At 37.8% G+C, this 18,724-nt stretch overlaps 1 protein-coding gene across 2 annotated transcripts; it reads left to right on the top strand.

Annotated features, from left to right (window-relative positions):
* Nucleotides 1–638: 638 nt before the first annotated feature.
* Nucleotides 639–16,631, top strand: SPRYD7 (SPRY domain containing 7; the record flags this gene model as incomplete). Of its 2 annotated transcripts, XM_079721833.1 has the most annotated exons (5): nucleotides 639–744; nucleotides 6,077–6,193; nucleotides 8,366–8,532; nucleotides 13,082–13,184; nucleotides 16,472–16,631. In XM_079721833.1, 5 exons carry the CDS (start codon nucleotides 639–641, stop codon nucleotides 16,567–16,569), a joined length of 591 nt encoding a protein of 196 aa, XP_079577959.1. In that variant the 3' UTR covers nucleotides 16,570–16,631. The 2 variants fall into 2 exon arrangements, with proteins under 2 accessions (XP_079577959.1, XP_079577960.1); XM_079721834.1 differs by lacking the exon at nucleotides 13,082–13,184.
* Between the last annotated feature and the right edge of the window lie 2,093 nt (nucleotides 16,632–18,724).

Here is an 18,724-nt window from a genome sequence, read left to right as displayed (position 1 = left end):
TGTGCGTCTGTTTAGGACTTGAGAAAACTCTTCAGAAACCCGCCACGGTAGGGGGGGCGTGATGGGGGTGTGTGGCGGAGGCTCTCCCAGGAGGCAAAGTTCTCTCACTCCTGGGCGCGCGGGGGAAACTGTGGGGCTCTTCTAAATCAGCTCCCACTCCCCCAGGCAGAATTGCCTCTGTCAACTCATCCCTAAAGATAACGTCGAAGTGGGGGACACAGTTTTAAGAATACAGCACCCGAAGACCCCTGAGCTTCTGTAGAGACCAGACAAGCTCGAGCAGCCGTCAGTATCTGCACACAGACTGGTCGGCCCGAAAGGAAAAGTCTCCCGCGCGCAGGCGCACGCCGTTCCCCGCCCGTCCGGCACGCGCTCCGCCTCGCCTCGCCACTAGCCCCGCCCCCCGGCTCGGCCCCGCTCCTCCAGCCGGTGCTCCGTATTTTCTGCCCCGGCTGGCTTCGCCTCAGCCTGTGCTGCGCCTTCTCGGCCTGCGGCGTCGCGGTACCGGCCTCCGTGCTCCACTCAGACGCCCTCCGGCTCTCGGGAGGGGGCGGGAGGCGGAGCAGAGGGGTGAGAGGTGGTGTCATCGCGGTCTAGGCGCGGTAGGCGGTGGCGGCGGCGTCGGAGGTCCCTGAGCTATGGCCGCCTCGGTGTTCTGCTGCCTGCGGTGCTGCAGAGATGGCGGGACGGGCCACATCCCTCTGAAGGAGATGCCGGCCGTGCAGCTGGACACGCAGCACATGGGTAAGGGCTCTCCCTTCCCCAGACCCAACGCCCCACCCCGGCTCGGGCGCGGCTGGTCGGGGTCAGCCTAGAGTCACGAGGACCGCACGCTGCCGGGCCCCCCCGGGCTCCGCCCCCTGTCCCTCACCCTGTGACGCTGCCTTCGACCCGGTTTGGCCTCGCGGTTCTCCTCCAGACTCCGGCCGACCCCACCTCGGCCCGGCTCTGCGTTCAGAGCTGCGCAGCCCTGTCAGCTCCTGTCTTGGGAAGATGGGTGTGTGGACCTACCCGTTTCCACAGCAGTGTCCTCCCGGCTGCCGCCTCCTGGGACTCTTATAAGACGTCACCTTCGAGGGGAGTGGGGAGGACTCTGTGCTCCTCCTACAGTGCTCCACTGCCGAGCCCCAGTCCAGTGCCACACATTTTCAGAAAGCTTTAGCTGTCCTCGGCTCCTTCCTCTGCCCTGACAGCTTTCTCTTAGCCCATCATTTATCGGTTGTTTTATTGGAAATGATTTTCCTCTCATCTCCTAAAGTCAAAACAAGGCAAGTTGCAGAAGCGTGAAGCCACCGCTCAGGTCAGAACCTGTCATTTCAACGAAAACCTCCCACTGTCCGACCCCTGTTAGTCACGCTTAGAGGTGTTGTCATTTCTCCTGACCGGCCTCTTCCCAGCAGGTCAGGCTATTGCAGAAATAAAACAGCGCTTTGCTTCTTCGCATCTATGTTTTTTCCTTCCAGTGTCAAATGAGCTTACAGCTTGTCTCCTAACGTTCTTCTCCTCCCCTCTGTACCCTCTTTCACCACCTTATTATTTCTGTTCTTAGACTTGTCCCATGTAGTTCCATGCTTCTGGAATATGGTTCTAGAAGGAGAGATTTCCCACTGTAATTATTTCAGAGTACTGTTTGTTTTGCGGATTATTCTCTTCAAAGTATACATCTGCACTTTCAGTTTTTCCCACATCTCTTTGGCTGAAGGACAGTGCATTGAAATAACAAAGGGAATTCTTAATATTTATAGCAAAACCCTCTCCGGCCCAGATTCTTTATAAATCTGGAAATACTCTGCTCATTATATGTCTGTAGCATGTACTAAATCACAAATGTGATAATTGTTTACCACTTTGTACGTGGGTATTTTAATTCTTAGATATCCCAAGTGTAATTAGAACCCTGATACATAAATATATATGTATGTATATCTGTTTATTTCTTATTCATCATCATTTATAGACACGTTCAAATTCTATAATTTCCCTCAGAAAATGTTTCCATTTCACTTATTCGTTCACCCAACTGATATTTATTGACTGATGTTATGTGGTAGGCATTGTTTTAGATGCTAGGAACACAGTAAAGGAAAACCACACGTAGTTCCTGGAGCGTATGGTCAGCTTTAGCTCTTTCTATCTCTACTTCCAAACTCCTGAATTACTACAATCTGCTCTTTAAAGTATTCCTTTTCTCTGGTCTCTTCTTCTACGAAGAACCAGTCACTTGTACTCATTCCACTATGTTCTCCTTTTTCCAAAGCTGCCCAGCATCTTTCAGTAGAGTAATGTCATCCCCCATTACCTTCTGCGTGGAAACTTTTCTTAACCTGTCTTCCAGTAAATTCAAATTCTTCAATCACAGAAGAAGCATGATTTTAGAAAGCAAATAATATACGAGGAGAGGCTCATCAAGTTAGGAACAGGTTTCAAGCATCAGTTGATCTTAAGTTGAAATATGAGAAGCACACTGAGTGAGTGTGCATGTATTTGGATATGTGAAAGGCTGTATTAGGTCACCTAAAGAATGTGATTGCCGTTTTTTGTTAAGAAAATAGTCTATACATGTCATATGAAAATGAATGTTGTCTCTTTCAAAGTTGTCACTTATTTTGGTGATGCTGCATCACTTAAAACGATTTGGAATTCCTCTTGGGATTTTCTGTGGAGTAGTTTTTATAAATATCTTCATTTTTACCACAACCTCCGTATTTAATTGTGAATTGACTTTTTAGAAATCAATGTCTTCCAAGGTAGCTACTTTGAAAGGGATGCCATTCATTTGGAAATGTCTAACGTTTTTTAAAAAATACACTTTGGCTATGTTTATATGTGTTCTGGCTATACTCAAATTTGCCTTGGCTTTCTAAGCAATCTTAATAATTAATGAAACTGTACAAATCACATAGATCCAAATATAGGATATCTTTGTACTTAAAAAAGAGAAATGGAATAAGCTTAAGATAATTCCCCAGTGATTCACAAACACTATAAAATGTTCTGTGAATATATCCATCTTTCTGTATAAAACATCTCAGTACCTAGCAGAATGCCTTGGAGATAAGAAATGAAATTGAAGTAAGAGAATAATAGTATATTCAGAGTTGGTTCTGTGGTTCCAACTCAGAGTTATGTATGAGAACCAAAAAGTATTGCTGGGTATGAAAAAAACACATTTATTTGCATAGTTCTTTGAAATGTTTTTCACTTAGGATGCTTTCAGTTACAAGCTGTAAAACCTGCAACTCAAAACAGTTGAAACAATGAAGGAAATTTATTGGTTCATGTAAATTTAAAAAGTACAAAAGCAGCACTATCTTCAGGAAGACTCAGTGCTGCTAAGGACTGAGCTTCTTTTCATCTCTTTCCTCTGTCTTCTGCTGCTTATTCCTGAAGGCTGGCATCCATGATAACTTGCAGCCTCTCCCTGGGCTGTAGGCGTCCTCATTCAGACCCAGCAAGACTGAGGGAATCTTTATCCCTTCATTTTCTCTGCAAAAGTCCTGAGACTATCTCTGATGGTAGTGGCTTAGGTCATATAACCGTTTTTCACTCAGTCACTGTGGCCAGGAAATGTGGAATGTACTGATTGACTTAACCTAGGTCAAAGCTGTACCCCTGAAACCAGAGATTGAGTCAGCTTCCTTGGAACTGTTTTGATCTCCAGAGCAAAGTCTGTTGGGAAAGGGAAAACAGATGCTACATGTCCACTACACAGTACTTAGCAGAGCATATTCATTCATTTCTGTATCAGTTATTTGTCCAGCGTCTGCTGGATGCCAAGCACTCCATGGTCTTTGCCATCAAGGAGGAGCTGGGCCCTAGATGTTCTCCAGTTGAAACTGCTGAGGTATATGAGGCAGCCAGATGTAAATTATGTATAAAGACACTTTCCCAGAATTTGCGGTTTAACATTTGTAATTAGGAAAAAAAAAAAGGATGCTAAAAGTTTTTAATAATCATATAATAAGATCTTAGTTTTATCTTAAATAACAGAGTGTCTTTCTTAAATCAACCAGTTTAGAATTGTGATAAAATCTGAAAATTTGGTATTTCTCTTATGTATTTGTCCCAAATAATTTTTTAGGTATGAATTCAACAGTGAGTTAATGAGAGACCTGCCTCCCTGTCAATACCTTTTGTTACTATGTTCTAGTTTTATTTAACCCCCTCTGGAGGAGTTCCCTACAGTTCTCACAGCCAGATCTGCTTGGCTTGTACACTTATTACCAGAAAAGTCATACTGGTTACAGATCTTGGGAATCACATGCCTCGATGTTATGGGATATTTCTTATGTATTAGAATTTTGTTAACTTTCTTCATGCTCTCTGATAAGCTTTCCTAAATCAATATTTGGAAAAGAATTGGTATTGGAGTCACATTATCAAGAGACTTTTTCTCACTCTCATCTACCAAATGTTATTTGAACTAAAATTTTCCATGAAAATACAATGCATTTAATGATGTTAAAATCTTGTTTACGTATTTACAATATGATTGACAGCAGCTGTCTTACAAACATTTTAAAAATCCTAAAATTAGCATTTTTCCATGACAGCTATTTCTTTTTTTTTTTTAATTTATTTTTGGCTGCGTTCGGTCTTCATTGCTGGGCGCGGGCTTTCTTTAGTTGTGGCGAGCGGGGTCTACTCTTCGTTGTGGTGCGCGGGCTTCTCATTGCAGTGGCTTCTCTTGTTGCGGAGCACGGGCTCTAGGCACGCAGGCTCAGTAGCTGTAACTCACGGATTCTAGAGCGCAGGCTCAGTAGTTGTGGCTCACGGGCTTAGCTGCTCCGCGGCATGTGGGATCTTCCTGGACCAGGGCTCGAGGGCTTTCTTTAGTTGTGGCGAGCGGGGTCTACTCTTCGTTGTGGTGCGCGGGCTTCTCATTGCAGTGGCTTCTCTTGTTGCGGAGCACGGGCTCTAGGCACGCAGGCTCAGTAGCTGTAACTCACGGATTCTAGAGCGCAGGCTCAGTAGTTGTGGCTCACGGGCTTAGCTGCTCCGCGGCATGTGGGATCTTCCTGGACCAGGGCTCGAACCCGTGTCCCGTGCATTGGCAGGCGGATTCTTAACCACTGCGCCACCAGGGAAGCCCCATTTTTTTTTCTCTTTTGGCTTTGTTGGGTCTTCGTTGCTGCACGCAGGCTTTCTCTAGTTGCAGTGAGCAGGGGCTGCTCTTTGTTGTGGTGCACGGGCTTCTCATTGTGGTGGCTTCTCTTGTTGCGGAGCACGGGCTCTAGGCACGCAGGCTCAGTAGCTGTGACTCACGGATTCTAGAGCGCAGGCCCAGTAGTTGTGGCTCACGGGCTTAGCTGCTCCGCGGCATGTGGGATCTTCCTGGACCAGGGATTGAACCCGTATCTCCTGCATTGCCAGGCAGATTCTTAACCACTGCGCCACCAGGGAAGCCCCGTGTCAGTTATTTCAAGAACATAGATGTATGTTCCTTTCCGTGTTCCATTCATCTTCAATTCTTACTTGACCAAAATGCACTAGCATAGGACCTTGTACCTAGTAGACATTCAGTCAGTTTTTAGCAGATTGATTTGTTTAGATTGAACTGCAAATGGTACTAATTTGCCAGTTTCTTTTAAGTGTTTATGTTTTTATTTAAATCAAGATATTTATGAAATCATCAAATTGATTCATTGGCTAAAATTTAAGAAAGTCTGTTTCTGGGAGTTCCCTGGTGGCCTAGTGGTTAGGATTCTGGGCTTTCACTGCCGTGGTCCAGGGTTCGGGGAACTGAGATCCCGCAAGCCACGTGGCGCAGCCAAAAAAAAAAAAAAAAGTCTACTTCTACCTTAAAAGTGTTTCAAATATTCAGTATAATTCAGAATTACTATTTATTTGAAACTGCCTAATTAAACAAGATTTCTAGCCACAAATTAATATTAATGTTCTCCCAGGAAAAAAGTAAATTAAATATTTTAAATAATTTATCAGTATTTTTATATTTCAAAGTATATATAGTCTCCCTATTTTTTGGAGACCAAGGGTTAAAAGTGAAACAAATTAACCTTGATTGTTGGATAAGAGAATATAAAACTTTACACAGTGTCTATATTCTTTTGTTTAGGAACGGATGTTGTCATTGTAAAAAATGGAAGAAGAATATGTGGAACAGGAGGTTGTTTAGCCAGTGCACCTTTACATCAAAACAAAAGCTACTTTGAATTCAAAATCCAGTCCACAGGTTGGTATAATGGTACTTTACTATTAAAAGTCCTAATTATTCTAAATATGAGGAGTAATTTTCAATATATGAAAAAGATTAATGAGGTAATTAAAAAAACACTAAACTCTTACTTAGAAGACCTTTTTCTTCCACATCTTATTGTGTGATCCTGGTTTAATTAGTCAATTTCGTTATATTAGGTTCAGTTTTCTCATCTATAAAATGGATTACAGGAGCTGCCCTTCCTGCTTCACATGAGCTGTATGTATGAAAGTGTTTTAAAGACACGACATACTGGTTCAGTTTAAGGCACAAGCATTATTATTAATATGGTTAATTATTAGTGGCAGCTAGATGAACCATTTCATTTGGTCAAGCATATAAGGTGTAGACTCTTGCTGTTTTATCTTAGGATAAAATTAATCTTATGATCCTGAGTTTTTCCCTTAACTCTTATTAAGATTCCCTGATTCAATGTCTTCTGAAGCAATTGGCAGGTTTAGAATTCTGATAGAAGTCTAAAGTCTCTTTAAAAATTTATGAATCTGTAAATCAACTATACTTCAATTAAAAATTAAAAAAAAATTTTTTTTAATTCTGAAGTTTCTTGAGTTGTATAGCAATTCTACATGAGTATTATGGTAGTTATTAATTAGTTAACTTGTGGCAGTGTTGAATATGGGGAAATTTTTTAAGGCTTTATTATAAAGAAATGTCTAGTGAAACATGGCATGAGTAATATACGTACAGAATAGGAAATCTAGAGTGGAGTAAATTAATTCTGCTCTTACTCTTACTTGAATGACATAAAATATTCCTCTGGGGCTTGTTTTTTAAACTCATTTTAAATACTGATTTTTCTTAAGTGTGTGAAATAAATTTGAATCTGTCCTCCATTCCATTCTTTTGTAAGTTAACTCACTGGCTGCATAATGTCTCTGGTTACTGTAATCTTCTCAAGTATAACATACCTTTTCTCAAGATAAGCGAATAGTTCCTTGAGCCGGAAATGTAATACAAATTTTTATGTGGATTTTCTATAAAGGGGGCTATCCTCAATAATATCTCTAGAATAAGTGCATTATTGGAGTTTGTAGCATTGTTCCCTTAGTAAAAGCTTCAGGCAGTTGTGCCCAAGTGTATCACAGTGTGCACAGTTCTTTAGGAGTAAGGGGACTCTGTAACCCTGTCTAGAACTGTTGTCCCATGAAATTAGTATTATCACCTGCTGTCACTCTTGTCCCACCTTGGAGGATAAATTATATAATCAAATTATTTAGGAGGCCAAGACAGTGAAGTCCAGACATGTAGCTTTCTGATGGTCTCACTCAATCCAGGAAAACTGATTGATTGACAACATGGTCTTCAAACATTCTTTGATCTATAGAATTTCTCCTAACTGATTTTGATAAAAACTGAGAAGGAAACCCTTTGAGATGTAACCAGGAGCTGTAGGTATTCTGTTAGATTAAGAAGAGAGCTGCTTGCTTTAAAAGTCAATTTAGACCAAAAGGTTTTAAACTCATGGACTTAAGGTATTGGATAAGAAAATGATTTTACACTTTATCATTATTTTTCTCCTCTCCATGATACTGACCAGGTCATATATTATTTGTCACATATTATAGATGCAAAAAGTAAAGACAGTAAATTCCTGCTTCTCAGAGGTGGTGCTTGAAATAGAACCCCAGGCCATTTAAATTCATTGTGTAGCTTTTTAATAATATTTTTAGAGAATAATAATAATAATAATGACAATAGCTAGTATCTTTTAAAAATACTTACTCTGTGCTTTACTTACCCATTTTTTTTTTAATACTTACACTGTTCCAAGTGCTTCACTTGGATGATCTTGCTGTATCTTCTAATAACTTTAAGAGGATAGTACTGTTAGAATCCACAGTTCACAGGTGAGGAAGCAGAGGGAGGTTAAGTAACTTGCCCAAGATGACATAGCAAAGTCAGAATTGAAACCTAGGCAGTGCAACTCCAGGGCCCACTCGCTTATCTCCCAGGCTGTACTACATCTGCAAGAGAACACGGTATAGCTTGCAAACTACTTTTAAAAGAATTTTTTTAAAGATTAACAAAAAAATAGTTTAGTGATAATACGCCACTTTCTTTAAAAACAACTCCTTTCATATTTGTATACTGCAGATTTGGGGAGCATTTAAATTATTATATTTTTAGGAATCTGGGGTATTGGCGTTGCAACTCAGAAAGTTAACTTGAATCAGATCCCTCTTGGCCGAGATGTGCACAGTCTGGTGATGAGAAATGATGGAGCCCTATATCACAACAACGAGGAGAAAAATAGGCTGCCAGCAAACAGCCTTCCACAGGAGGGAGACGTGGTGGTGAGTTTTCTTGTGGAGTTGTTTTCCACTGTTAATTATTAAACTTGAACTGCTTTTAGTATTTCTAGTTTTGCCTCTGAGTTTGTGGTTTGAATCCCAAAGCACCAGAATTGGATCTAATGAGGTAGTACATTTTCCAAAGAGAGCACTTGATGCAGATGCTGCTGCCTTACCTAACTGCCTTCTCCTTTCTAGAGCTGCCACTGGCCAGGAAAATAAGTGTGAACCCTTATTTCCATTTAAGGGAGAGTTGATGACAGGTTGGCTGCTGATCATTTCCTGCTTCTCTCACATAAAAGAAATCTTGGCCCACAATTTTAAAAGTTTGCTAACCCTTATATTAGAAAATATTAGGTATTTTTGCAGCTGGAGATCTCGAGAAAAATTTGACATTTATTGCTTAATTTGTTATGAACTTCTGTTAAAGAAGTTCAGCATTTTATCAGGAGCGTTGGTCCTCGTTAAACATAACCCTATTAAACTTGCTTCACTTTCAGAACTCTTCAAAAAACTGACTCAATATTCTAAGGCTTGATTGTAGAAAACTTTTTTTAGAAAGCAGGGGATAGAAGGAGTTACATATTATTGACTTCTCTGTTTTTATTCCCAACTAGATATATTTAAGTCTCTACCAAAGCCACCCTATTGAAAATGTAATCCAAAGATCCCTTTCTGCCTTTTTCCAGATACTTCCTCTCAAACAGTGTTGTCCAAGAACCTTTTATACACTGAGTTCAGGCCATTAGCTGTTGACTGAGAACAGAGTTCTTGGGTCTCCTTACGCAGAGCCTTGGGTTCCTGGCTCTCATACCAAGTTGAAAGGAATCTGTAAATAATTAGAGTTTCTAATAATAAGATAAAACAAACAAGGTAAATCCAGGTTATTGAATTAAAGAAGTAGACAGTATTTTGAAGAGAGTGAAGGAAGATGTGGAAATGATTTTTAATTATGGTCTGATCTTTTATGCAATTTAAAAAATGTGAAGAAGAGTCTTCAAATAGGTAAATTATTGAAAGTATGTTTTTCCTAAATTAACTAAAAGAAACTAAAGGCATAAACCATTTTTAAAATCTGCTTTTCCTTGTTTTTCCTTTCGAATAGTTGGTTCTCTGTTTGTAGGTCATTGCCAGATGCCCATAATGTAGAACACCCTTATTCAAATGGTTATTTCGTAGAAGAGAATCTTGAAGTCAGGTTGGTGCCGTCAACCTGTTTACACTAAAAAATGAAATTCAAACATAAGAAAGGTTAATCAGTAACAAATGTTTTTCTTTGTTGATGTACTGAACTTCTACTGTGTGTTATTCTTGCCTTCCTGTCTCATTCCCCGAGGTGACTGATACCTCAAATTGACAGATTTAAGAATGTCATTTTTAGTCTGTCAGCATTATTAAATTAGACTTTGAGGGACTTCCCTGATGGCGCAGTGGTTAAGAATCCGCCTGCCAGGGCTTCCCTGGTGGCGCAGTGGTTGAGAGTGCGCCTGCCGATGCAGGGGACATGGGTTCATGCCCCGGTCCAGGAAGATCCCACATGCCGTGGAATGGCTGGGCCCGTGAGCCATGACCGCTGGGCCTGCGCGTCCAGAGCCTGTACTCCACAACGGGAGAGGCCACAACAGTGAGAGGCCCGCGTACCGCAAAAAAAAAAAAAAAAAAAAAAATAGAATCCGCCTGCCAATGCAAAGGACACGGGTTCGATCCCTTGTCCAGGAAGATCCCACATGCTGCGGAGCAACTGAGCCCGTGCACCACAACTACTGAGCCTGCGCTCTAGAGCCCACGAGACACAACTGCTGAGCTCACATGCTGCAGCTACTGAAGCCTGTGCGCCTAGAGCCCGTGCTCCACAACAAGAGAAGCCACTGCAGTGAGAAGCCCACACACTGCAACGAAGAGTAGCCCCTGCTCGCCACAACTAGAGAAAGCCCACACAGAACAATGAAGACCCAATGCAGCCAAAAATTAAAATAAATAAATAAATTAGACTTTGAGTTTTTATGCCCATTCTGATAAAAGGACTCAAAAAGATGAAATATAAGCAGAATCCTGAAAGAGTAAAACATTATCCTACTCTATTAACTTTATCTTCCTAGTTTAAACATTTGAGAACAAATTTCACTAAATTACTGACAATAGCATAGGAAAAGAGGAATGAATTATAAGACAGGAAAAACATTCTCATATGTGTAGAATTTCAGTCATATACCATTCTCTCAGGAGAATCTAGAAAAACAAGCTTTCAACATCTAACCAAATGATTGTATTTATACAGTAATCATATAGTACCAACAGGGCCTACTACAGCACCAGGGAGGCATTCCTGAAAAAGCTTATGCTTATTTTTTCCTTTTATATATAGTTTTGAAAAGTGCAGATTACATTTTAAAATTGCAGTTTTCAGTTTAATTTCAGAGAAGTTTCATAAACATTCTGTGTAACAATAATAATAATAGCAAACACTTCTCTAGCATCTATTATGGGCCAGAACGGCTTTAAGTGCCTGGCAGGGATTAAATTGTTTAATCCTCTTAATGACCCTGTGAAATAGGTGGTACTATTATTACCATTTTACAGATTAGAAGTTAAGTAATAACTTCTTATTTGGAGTGATCTCAGGCAGTCTAATTTCAGAGTCGCTTCACCAAACCTGCAAATAATTATTGATAAATCCTTAGAACACATCACATTTCTCGGTATCATTATGAGAGAATCAAACCTAGTTTCTAGAGCATATAAAAGGACGGATTAAGGGAATTCCCTGGAGGTCCAGTGGTTAGGACTCAGCGCTTCCACTGCAGGGGCCATGGGTTCGAGCCCTGGTCGGGGAACTAAAATCCCTCATGCACGTGGCACAGCCAAAAAAAAAAAAAAAAAGGACAGATTAAGTTAGAAAATACTTGAACTTAAACTCTGCTGCTGGAGGGCAAGGGTTCTCACATCCTTCCTCGCTTCTCTCTCGGGTGCTGCGTATTGGTGCTGGAGGGCGGGGTTGAAAATTTGCTTGCTTGCAGTAGGTGATGCTGCCACCAGGTGGGGAAGGGTGCCCAGACTACAGCCTGCTGATCTGAACTGCTGGATTCCCGGTAATCCTGTAAAGGGAGAGACACACTGCTTTTTGTGGAATCATGTTATTTATTTATTTTTGTAATCATGTTTTCTAAATGAAAACAGACGACTTCATTAAAAAAGCTAATCCTAGCCATCACTTAACTTTATTATTTAAGTACGTAAACTGAAATGAAACAAAAAAAACGTTTATCTTTCTGTGTTTAGTCTAACCCTGGCTTTGCTAAGATTTGAGAATCTTTTATAGCACTTAACACATTGACTCATCTGGGCCTTTGCTGTCTTAACTGGAGAGTGAGGGAGTTAAGACTAGATCATCTGTAAGATCTTTTTCTACTTTTAAAAGCTTGTAGGTTCATATAATTTATCCACAGTCAGAAATCCTTGAAGTGGTTGCTTCTTGGTCTGTGATGGTTTCTATTGAAAGGTCTCCACTGTCTATTCTTAATTCTTCAAAGTAAAGCTCTCTTTTTGTCATCAATTAGTAAATATTGTACCAAGTCTTAGAGTTTTAAAAGTATAAAAGTTCTTAAAAGTTTTGAAGTTTTGAATTGCGTGGCAATTAAGTTTTCCGAAGCCATGCTGCATGAGGTTAAATCCCAGCTCTGCCACTTCCTAACTGTGCAAACTCAGGTAAATTATTTAACCTCTCTGTGCTTTAGCTACCTCATCAGTAAAATGGGGATAATAAAAATACCTATCTTACGAGGATTAAATGAGTAAATTTGAAGTGCCTAGAATAGTGTTTGGTACATAATACAGATTATTTGTTTTCCAGCATTTTCATAATAATAATTGTTATTGTGATTTGTGTACCATTAATAATGTACTAAGTAATATATTTTTATTCTATTGTCTTTTTAAAGTCTTTTGAGCTGTTGTTTTTCCATTTTTCAACTTGATACTAATTACCAATTATATGCAGTTGTAAATACCCACTTTACCTTGGTAATACACTTGACATATTTGAAGCCAAGGTAAAGAGATACAGAAATATATCATTTCTTTTTGGAAATAAGTTGTATAAAGACAATTCATCACAATTGAAAGCAGTGACAGATAATAATCCCTAATGGTGAAAACTTCACTGTTTTCCCCCCTTGAGATCAAATTCTATATATAAAGAGCAGTGTTTTCTATATGAGTTTAAAAGGTCTTTCTGTTTACAGTATATAGTAATTATATCATCTTAATATTCAAAATATAAAATCCAGATTATCTGAATATAATACTAAGATTTAGTTTTACCTTTAATGTGGACTCTTGGGATTTTACCTTTTTCCCCCCACATAATCACCACTAATTTTTTTTAGCTCAGTTCAAGTGAATTCTACCTAATTGTAAACCTTAATACAAGCTATTGTGACCTTTTGCTTAGTTTTTTGTGTTTCCATGCTCCCCAATCAGTGCTTTCTGACTGTTCAGGTTTTTATGGAACATGTATATTTTTACCCTTTTTAATATTTACTTTGCTTCCTAGGGTATTACATATGACCATGTAGAATTAAATGTATATTTGAATGGAAAAAACATGCATTGTCCAGCATCTGGTATACGAGGGACAGTGTATCCAGTTGTTTATGGTAAGCTAAAATATTGCTAAACATTATTAGATATATGTTAACTTTTGCTTGGCATTTTCATTAACTTTATAACTGTCATTCAGAAGGCTGGACAAGTTAATAAGGACCTCTGTAGTGTACTCCGTAGGTTATCACAATCCCACTTGGCAAGTCTAAGGAAAGTTTTTATTCCCCATATATTTAAAAAATAAACTTGCTAAGTACAATGATTATGCTTAAATATGCAATAACCATATTCCCTTTTATATCATATAGTCTTATATTCTAGAAAGTTCCAAAAAGCTTTATGGAATTTACAAAAAGATATTTCTGCCAGTTGTTAGAGAGGGTTAGATGGCCAGGAAATGTAATTGTAAAGAATATTTTGGAAATAGGGATGGGAATTTCATGTAGATTGAGCATTGGTTACCTTTATAAAATTACCTAAATGTTAAAACTCCTCTGAGAGAAATATTGACTTAGAATGGTTTCATACTGATTGTTTTGCTTTTGATAGCCATGTATGTGTAAGTACTATAGTTTCTGTACAAGTGTATCCCTCCAAGAATTGGGTTACTTAGAGATGACTCTGTACCAGTTACTTTAATTTTATTACAGAAAATTTCAAACATATATAGAAGTAAAGAGAATAGAATAATGAACTTTCATGTACCCACCACTCAGCTTCAAACAATTATCAACTAGTAGCCAGTCACGTTTCATCCCCTCCCTGCAGTCCTCCTGTTCTTCATCTCCCCCTCCTTGTAGTATTTTGAGGCAAATGCCAGACATTATACCATTTTATTCTTAACTATTTTATTGGTATCTCTAAAAAATAAGGTGTCTCTCTTTATAAAAAATATACATAAACACTGTGCCTTTATCACTCTATTCTTCATTTTTTATGTTATCAACTTTAAATCAACAGGTATATGATTTTTCTGCCTGTGGTTTTAGTTGCTCTAAAAACATTTTCTCATTTAATTACTTTAATCAATTAATCTAAGGATTTGAGCCATAATAAAAACTAATTGTTAACTTTTTTGTAGTAACTTACTAGAAAGGTAGCAGTGTTTGTTCGGGGTGGCAGAAAAATATACAGTAACAAATAAAAATATTTAATAATTTGATAATAACAGTCATAGCCTGTGCTTTATTTTAAGGTTTTCATTTATCTTTTTTTCCTAAATTATTACTTTTCAGTGATTTTTGCCTTCTGTATCTTTGCATATCTTTGCATGTAAAGGTGTATTTAAACTTGATATAGGTTAGTTTATTTGCAATATTGGGTAACCCTAAAAGAAATGTATTTACTTAAATACATGGGAATGTAGCTTAATATTCAAAATAGTTTAGTCTGAGAAATGAAATAAATATCAGTAGAATGACTGAGTTATAAATGAATATAGCAAATGAGATTTTTATTCTAAATAGTTTCTTTGATTTGGCATTATTTTAAATGTAATAAAGTTAAAGGTAGTAAAATATATAGTGTAATATATTTTATAAATTGAAATTGATAAATCAGTCCAATTAAATCAAATATTTTAGCCAGATACTATCAAAGATAAAAATAAAATTCAAATTCCCTTACCCTTTGTCTTCTATCCCATCCTTAATCCTAGATCCATCCAGTCATTCATTTTGTCAGTTCTTGCATTCAACCTATGGAGAGGCAACACTGCGTAACACTAAAGAAAAGTGTTGCTACATCTCTGCACGTTCCAGACTTTCATTGTAGTTCTTCAATTCCCTATTCATTCTCCATAGATTGACCTTCCCTTCCACTTTATAGAGAAACAGACCATCAGTGGTAAACTCTAGCTTTCCCCCCCATCCTCCTGAAGCTTTTCTGGATCTACTCCAGTCTTGCCTTCTTCCCATCCCATCTTAGAGGAAGTGGTGCCCTTCATGTTCAAAAAATTCAGTCTCTGGTCGAGATGTCAAACTCCCCAACTCTGGGACTTTACTGTCATTATTTCGTCTCTGTCTCATGTCATCAACCTCTCTCTTCAATGTCTGTTGAACATTCTGAATCATTCTCATTCCAAAATACCCTCCCTTAAACTCATACCCTCACCAGTCCTCTGTTTACCCTTCTTATATGGCTGCATTTCTTATAGAATAGCTTCCATCACTGTTTATATTGTATCGTTCACCTGTTCTTCAACCGGTGTGGCTGCCTTTACCACCACTTCACTGAAGCCACCCTTGTTAAAATCACTAGTGACTTCATGAATGTCAAATCCAGTACTTAACTTTTTTTCTGCATTTATTATGAAGTATAAAATACTAATGTGTATTAAACATATATGTGCAGTTTAACAAGTAGCTATAAAGTGAACACCCATATCGTCACTACAGTCAGGATAATGAACATATTCATCACCCTTAAGTTTCCTCCTGCCCCCTTTTAATGCTTTCTGCTCACCTCTCCCCACCCACCCCATGCAGCCACTATCTGCTTTCTGTCACTACAAATTATCTTGCATTTTTAGAGTATTATATAAATAGAATCATACAATTTGTATTCTTTTTTTGTCTGGCTTTTACTCAGCATAATTATTTTAAGGTTTATCCATGTTGTAGCATGTATCAACAATTCATTGATTTTTATTACCAAGTAGTATTGTTCATTGTGTGGATATATCACAGTTGTTTTTTCCCTTCACCTGTTAATGGATATTTAGTTGTTTCCAGTTTTTGGCCATTATAAATAAAGGTGCTGTGAACATTCATGTACAAGGCTTTGTGTGGATATATGCATTCATTTCTCTTGAGTAAATGCTGGTAAAAATGTGTAGAAGCTAAGTAAGGCCTGCAGTCTAATGAACAGTGTTAGTATCAGTGTTAGTTTTCTGGTTTGGATATTATACTGTAGTTGTGTAAGATGTTACCACTAGGGGAAGCTGAGTGAAGGGTACACAGGACTTTCTGTATTATTTTTGCTACTCTTTGTGAATCTATAAATTTTTAATAAAATATTTTTTAAGAAGTAATTTATCTTAATGTGTAAAATTGAGAAGAGACAGGTAAGTAAGGAAAAACTCAAATTACCGATATTTACATCATCTAGAAATAATTATTAATAATATTTTGATGTATTTCCTTTCAGTGTTCTTGATAGATTTTATTCTTCATTGTGGTTATTTTTACCCAATAGGATCATGTTTTGTAACCTGGATAGCATATGAGTTTATTCTTCCTGCCTATTAATACTATGGCATTATGAAAACAGTTTATAATTTATGTATTCATTCAAATTAAGGTGTTTGCTTCTAATTTATTTTCTTTTTTTCTATCTCTAGTTGATGACAGTGCAATTTTGGATTGCCAGTTCAGTGAATTTTATCATACTCCTCCACCTGGTTTTGAAAAGATATTATTTGAACAGCAGATCTTCTGAATGTATTTGTTTTTGAAACTTGTATTTCTGCACTGTTAAAAGTGTTTACCATTTAATAAAGCTTTACCTGACCTACAGATGACAATATATCCTTAAAAATATGCTCGTTAATGTTATCTAAGGAACCAATGTATACAATATACCATCCTGAAGTTGTGATTTAAAATACTTAGGTTTTGTGATAATGAAATCAGTACTTGGGGCAGTTTATTTAATTCTTATTTAAATAAATATGACTGTGGGTTTGATTAACAGTATTAAATGGAAATACGTATATAGATATTTAAAAGGGAATCTTTCTTAATGCAAAATATTTGTTTTGATAGAGATACAGAGTTGGGTGGAGGTTTTTGTCATTCTGAAGTGTAGACCTCATTAACTATTTTAAGTCTGCAGTCCAATAATTTTGTGTCTCAGTGTCTTTTATATAGAGTATAACAAAGTGACAAATTTATGTTTTTGGCAACTTCATTTTTGGCGATTTATTTACTATAAAATGTATCACTTTTCTTAAAATTTAAATTGCTTATTTTGTTTGTATGTCATTGCTTTTGATTTTCTTTGTGAAAGGAGATAAGTGTCGTAGTAGCTGTCAGAGTATTTTGTTGAAGACCATCATGCTGTGTTACTTCAACACCTGAGTAAGTAGTGGTTGTTTGGTGATGTAGTGTACACAGCAGACATTTAGAATAGTATCATGCTTTCAACTTAAGTGGAAATGAGATTATTCTTTTAAGGACTTTTGTTTAAATGTGCATTTTTCTGTAAGGAATAATAAAATATTAGTAATTAAGGACTATTCAGTACCATATTAAATACATGTTCTTCCTGTTTTGTTAATTATACAGTAATTCACTTCACCCTTGATTATTTCAGAAGTTTGGAGATAAGTGAATTCTCTCCACGACCCTGAGCCTTTGCCTAGTTTTCAGGAAGAATCCCTGACCTTTAGATAACACCCTACTAAGCTGAACAAATCACTTTCTATATCTGGTACAGTCTCCTTTCGAGATGGGCATGCAAAGGATGCATGCGTTTCACTCCTTTACCAACGTGAAGCAATATGTTGTACTAGAAAAACAGGGCTTTAGAATTGAAGGAGATCTGAATTGTAGTTTTGCCACCTGATCCCATTATCTCTTCAGGCAAGTTCCTCAGTCTTTCTGAGCTCAGGTTCCTCATTTATAAAAGGGATAATCATACCCTTGATGAGATTCTGTAACTAGTTAAATAATATTATATACGTAAAACACCTTCGTCATCGTAGGCAATTAATGAACGTAGCTTCTTTGTTGACTCTGCTCAGTGGTTTTCATAGTGTGGCCTTCAGACCGTCAGCCTCGGCCTCACTTGAGAACTTGTTAGAAATGGACACTCAGGCCCCACCCCCGACCCACTGAATCAGAAACTGCTGGGGATAGCACCCAGGAATCTGTGTTTGAACAAGCCCTTCGGGTGATTCTGATCCACGCAAAAGATTGAGAACCACTGCTCAGGAGAGAATTCTTTGAGAATGATTGCCTACTCTAAATTTTCTAAGGATTTAAGACTATTTTTGACCCATAGACAAAAGAATCCTGCACAATATTTATTTATTGTTCAATTGATAGACACAAACGTGACAATGTGTTTTGAAAACATGTATATACTTGAGTAACATCTATTTACATAAATCCCAAATTTACCTCTGTAGTTATATAGAATTGAACTAACTTTATATTGTTTATGCATTTTTATCTGACTTTCTGGCCTAGTAGTTTTAATTCATAAAGAATATGCTTACTTTGGAAAGAGAATTAATATAACTACTCTTTGCTCTCTTTATAATGTTATCTACCTCTTATTTATTTTTTTAAAAGCCAAACTTTTTTTTTTTAATCATCATATTCTTAAGACTATCTTTGCTACCTCGAATCATACAGAATAGGTACAATACTAAAAATGGTACATGAGTTATGTCCATGGCAACAGTTTGATGAAGTCTAGGTGTGTTTTTAATTTCTAGGTATCTAATTTCTCTTAGGAAAATTACCTATAACCTCAGTCTAATCTTGAGGAAAATCATCAGACAAATTCCAGTAGGGGGGCGTCCTACAAAATACTTGAGCAGTACTCCGAACTGTCAAGGTCATCAAAAACAAGGAAAGTCAGAGAC

Source organism: Hyperoodon ampullatus (assembly GCF_949752795.1).
Source record: "Hyperoodon ampullatus genome assembly, chromosome: 16".
Taxonomy (NCBI): domain Eukaryota; kingdom Metazoa; phylum Chordata; class Mammalia; order Artiodactyla; family Ziphiidae; genus Hyperoodon; species Hyperoodon ampullatus.
Note: the sequence above shows the minus strand (reverse complement) of the source record. Positions and strands in the feature narration are given on the sequence as shown.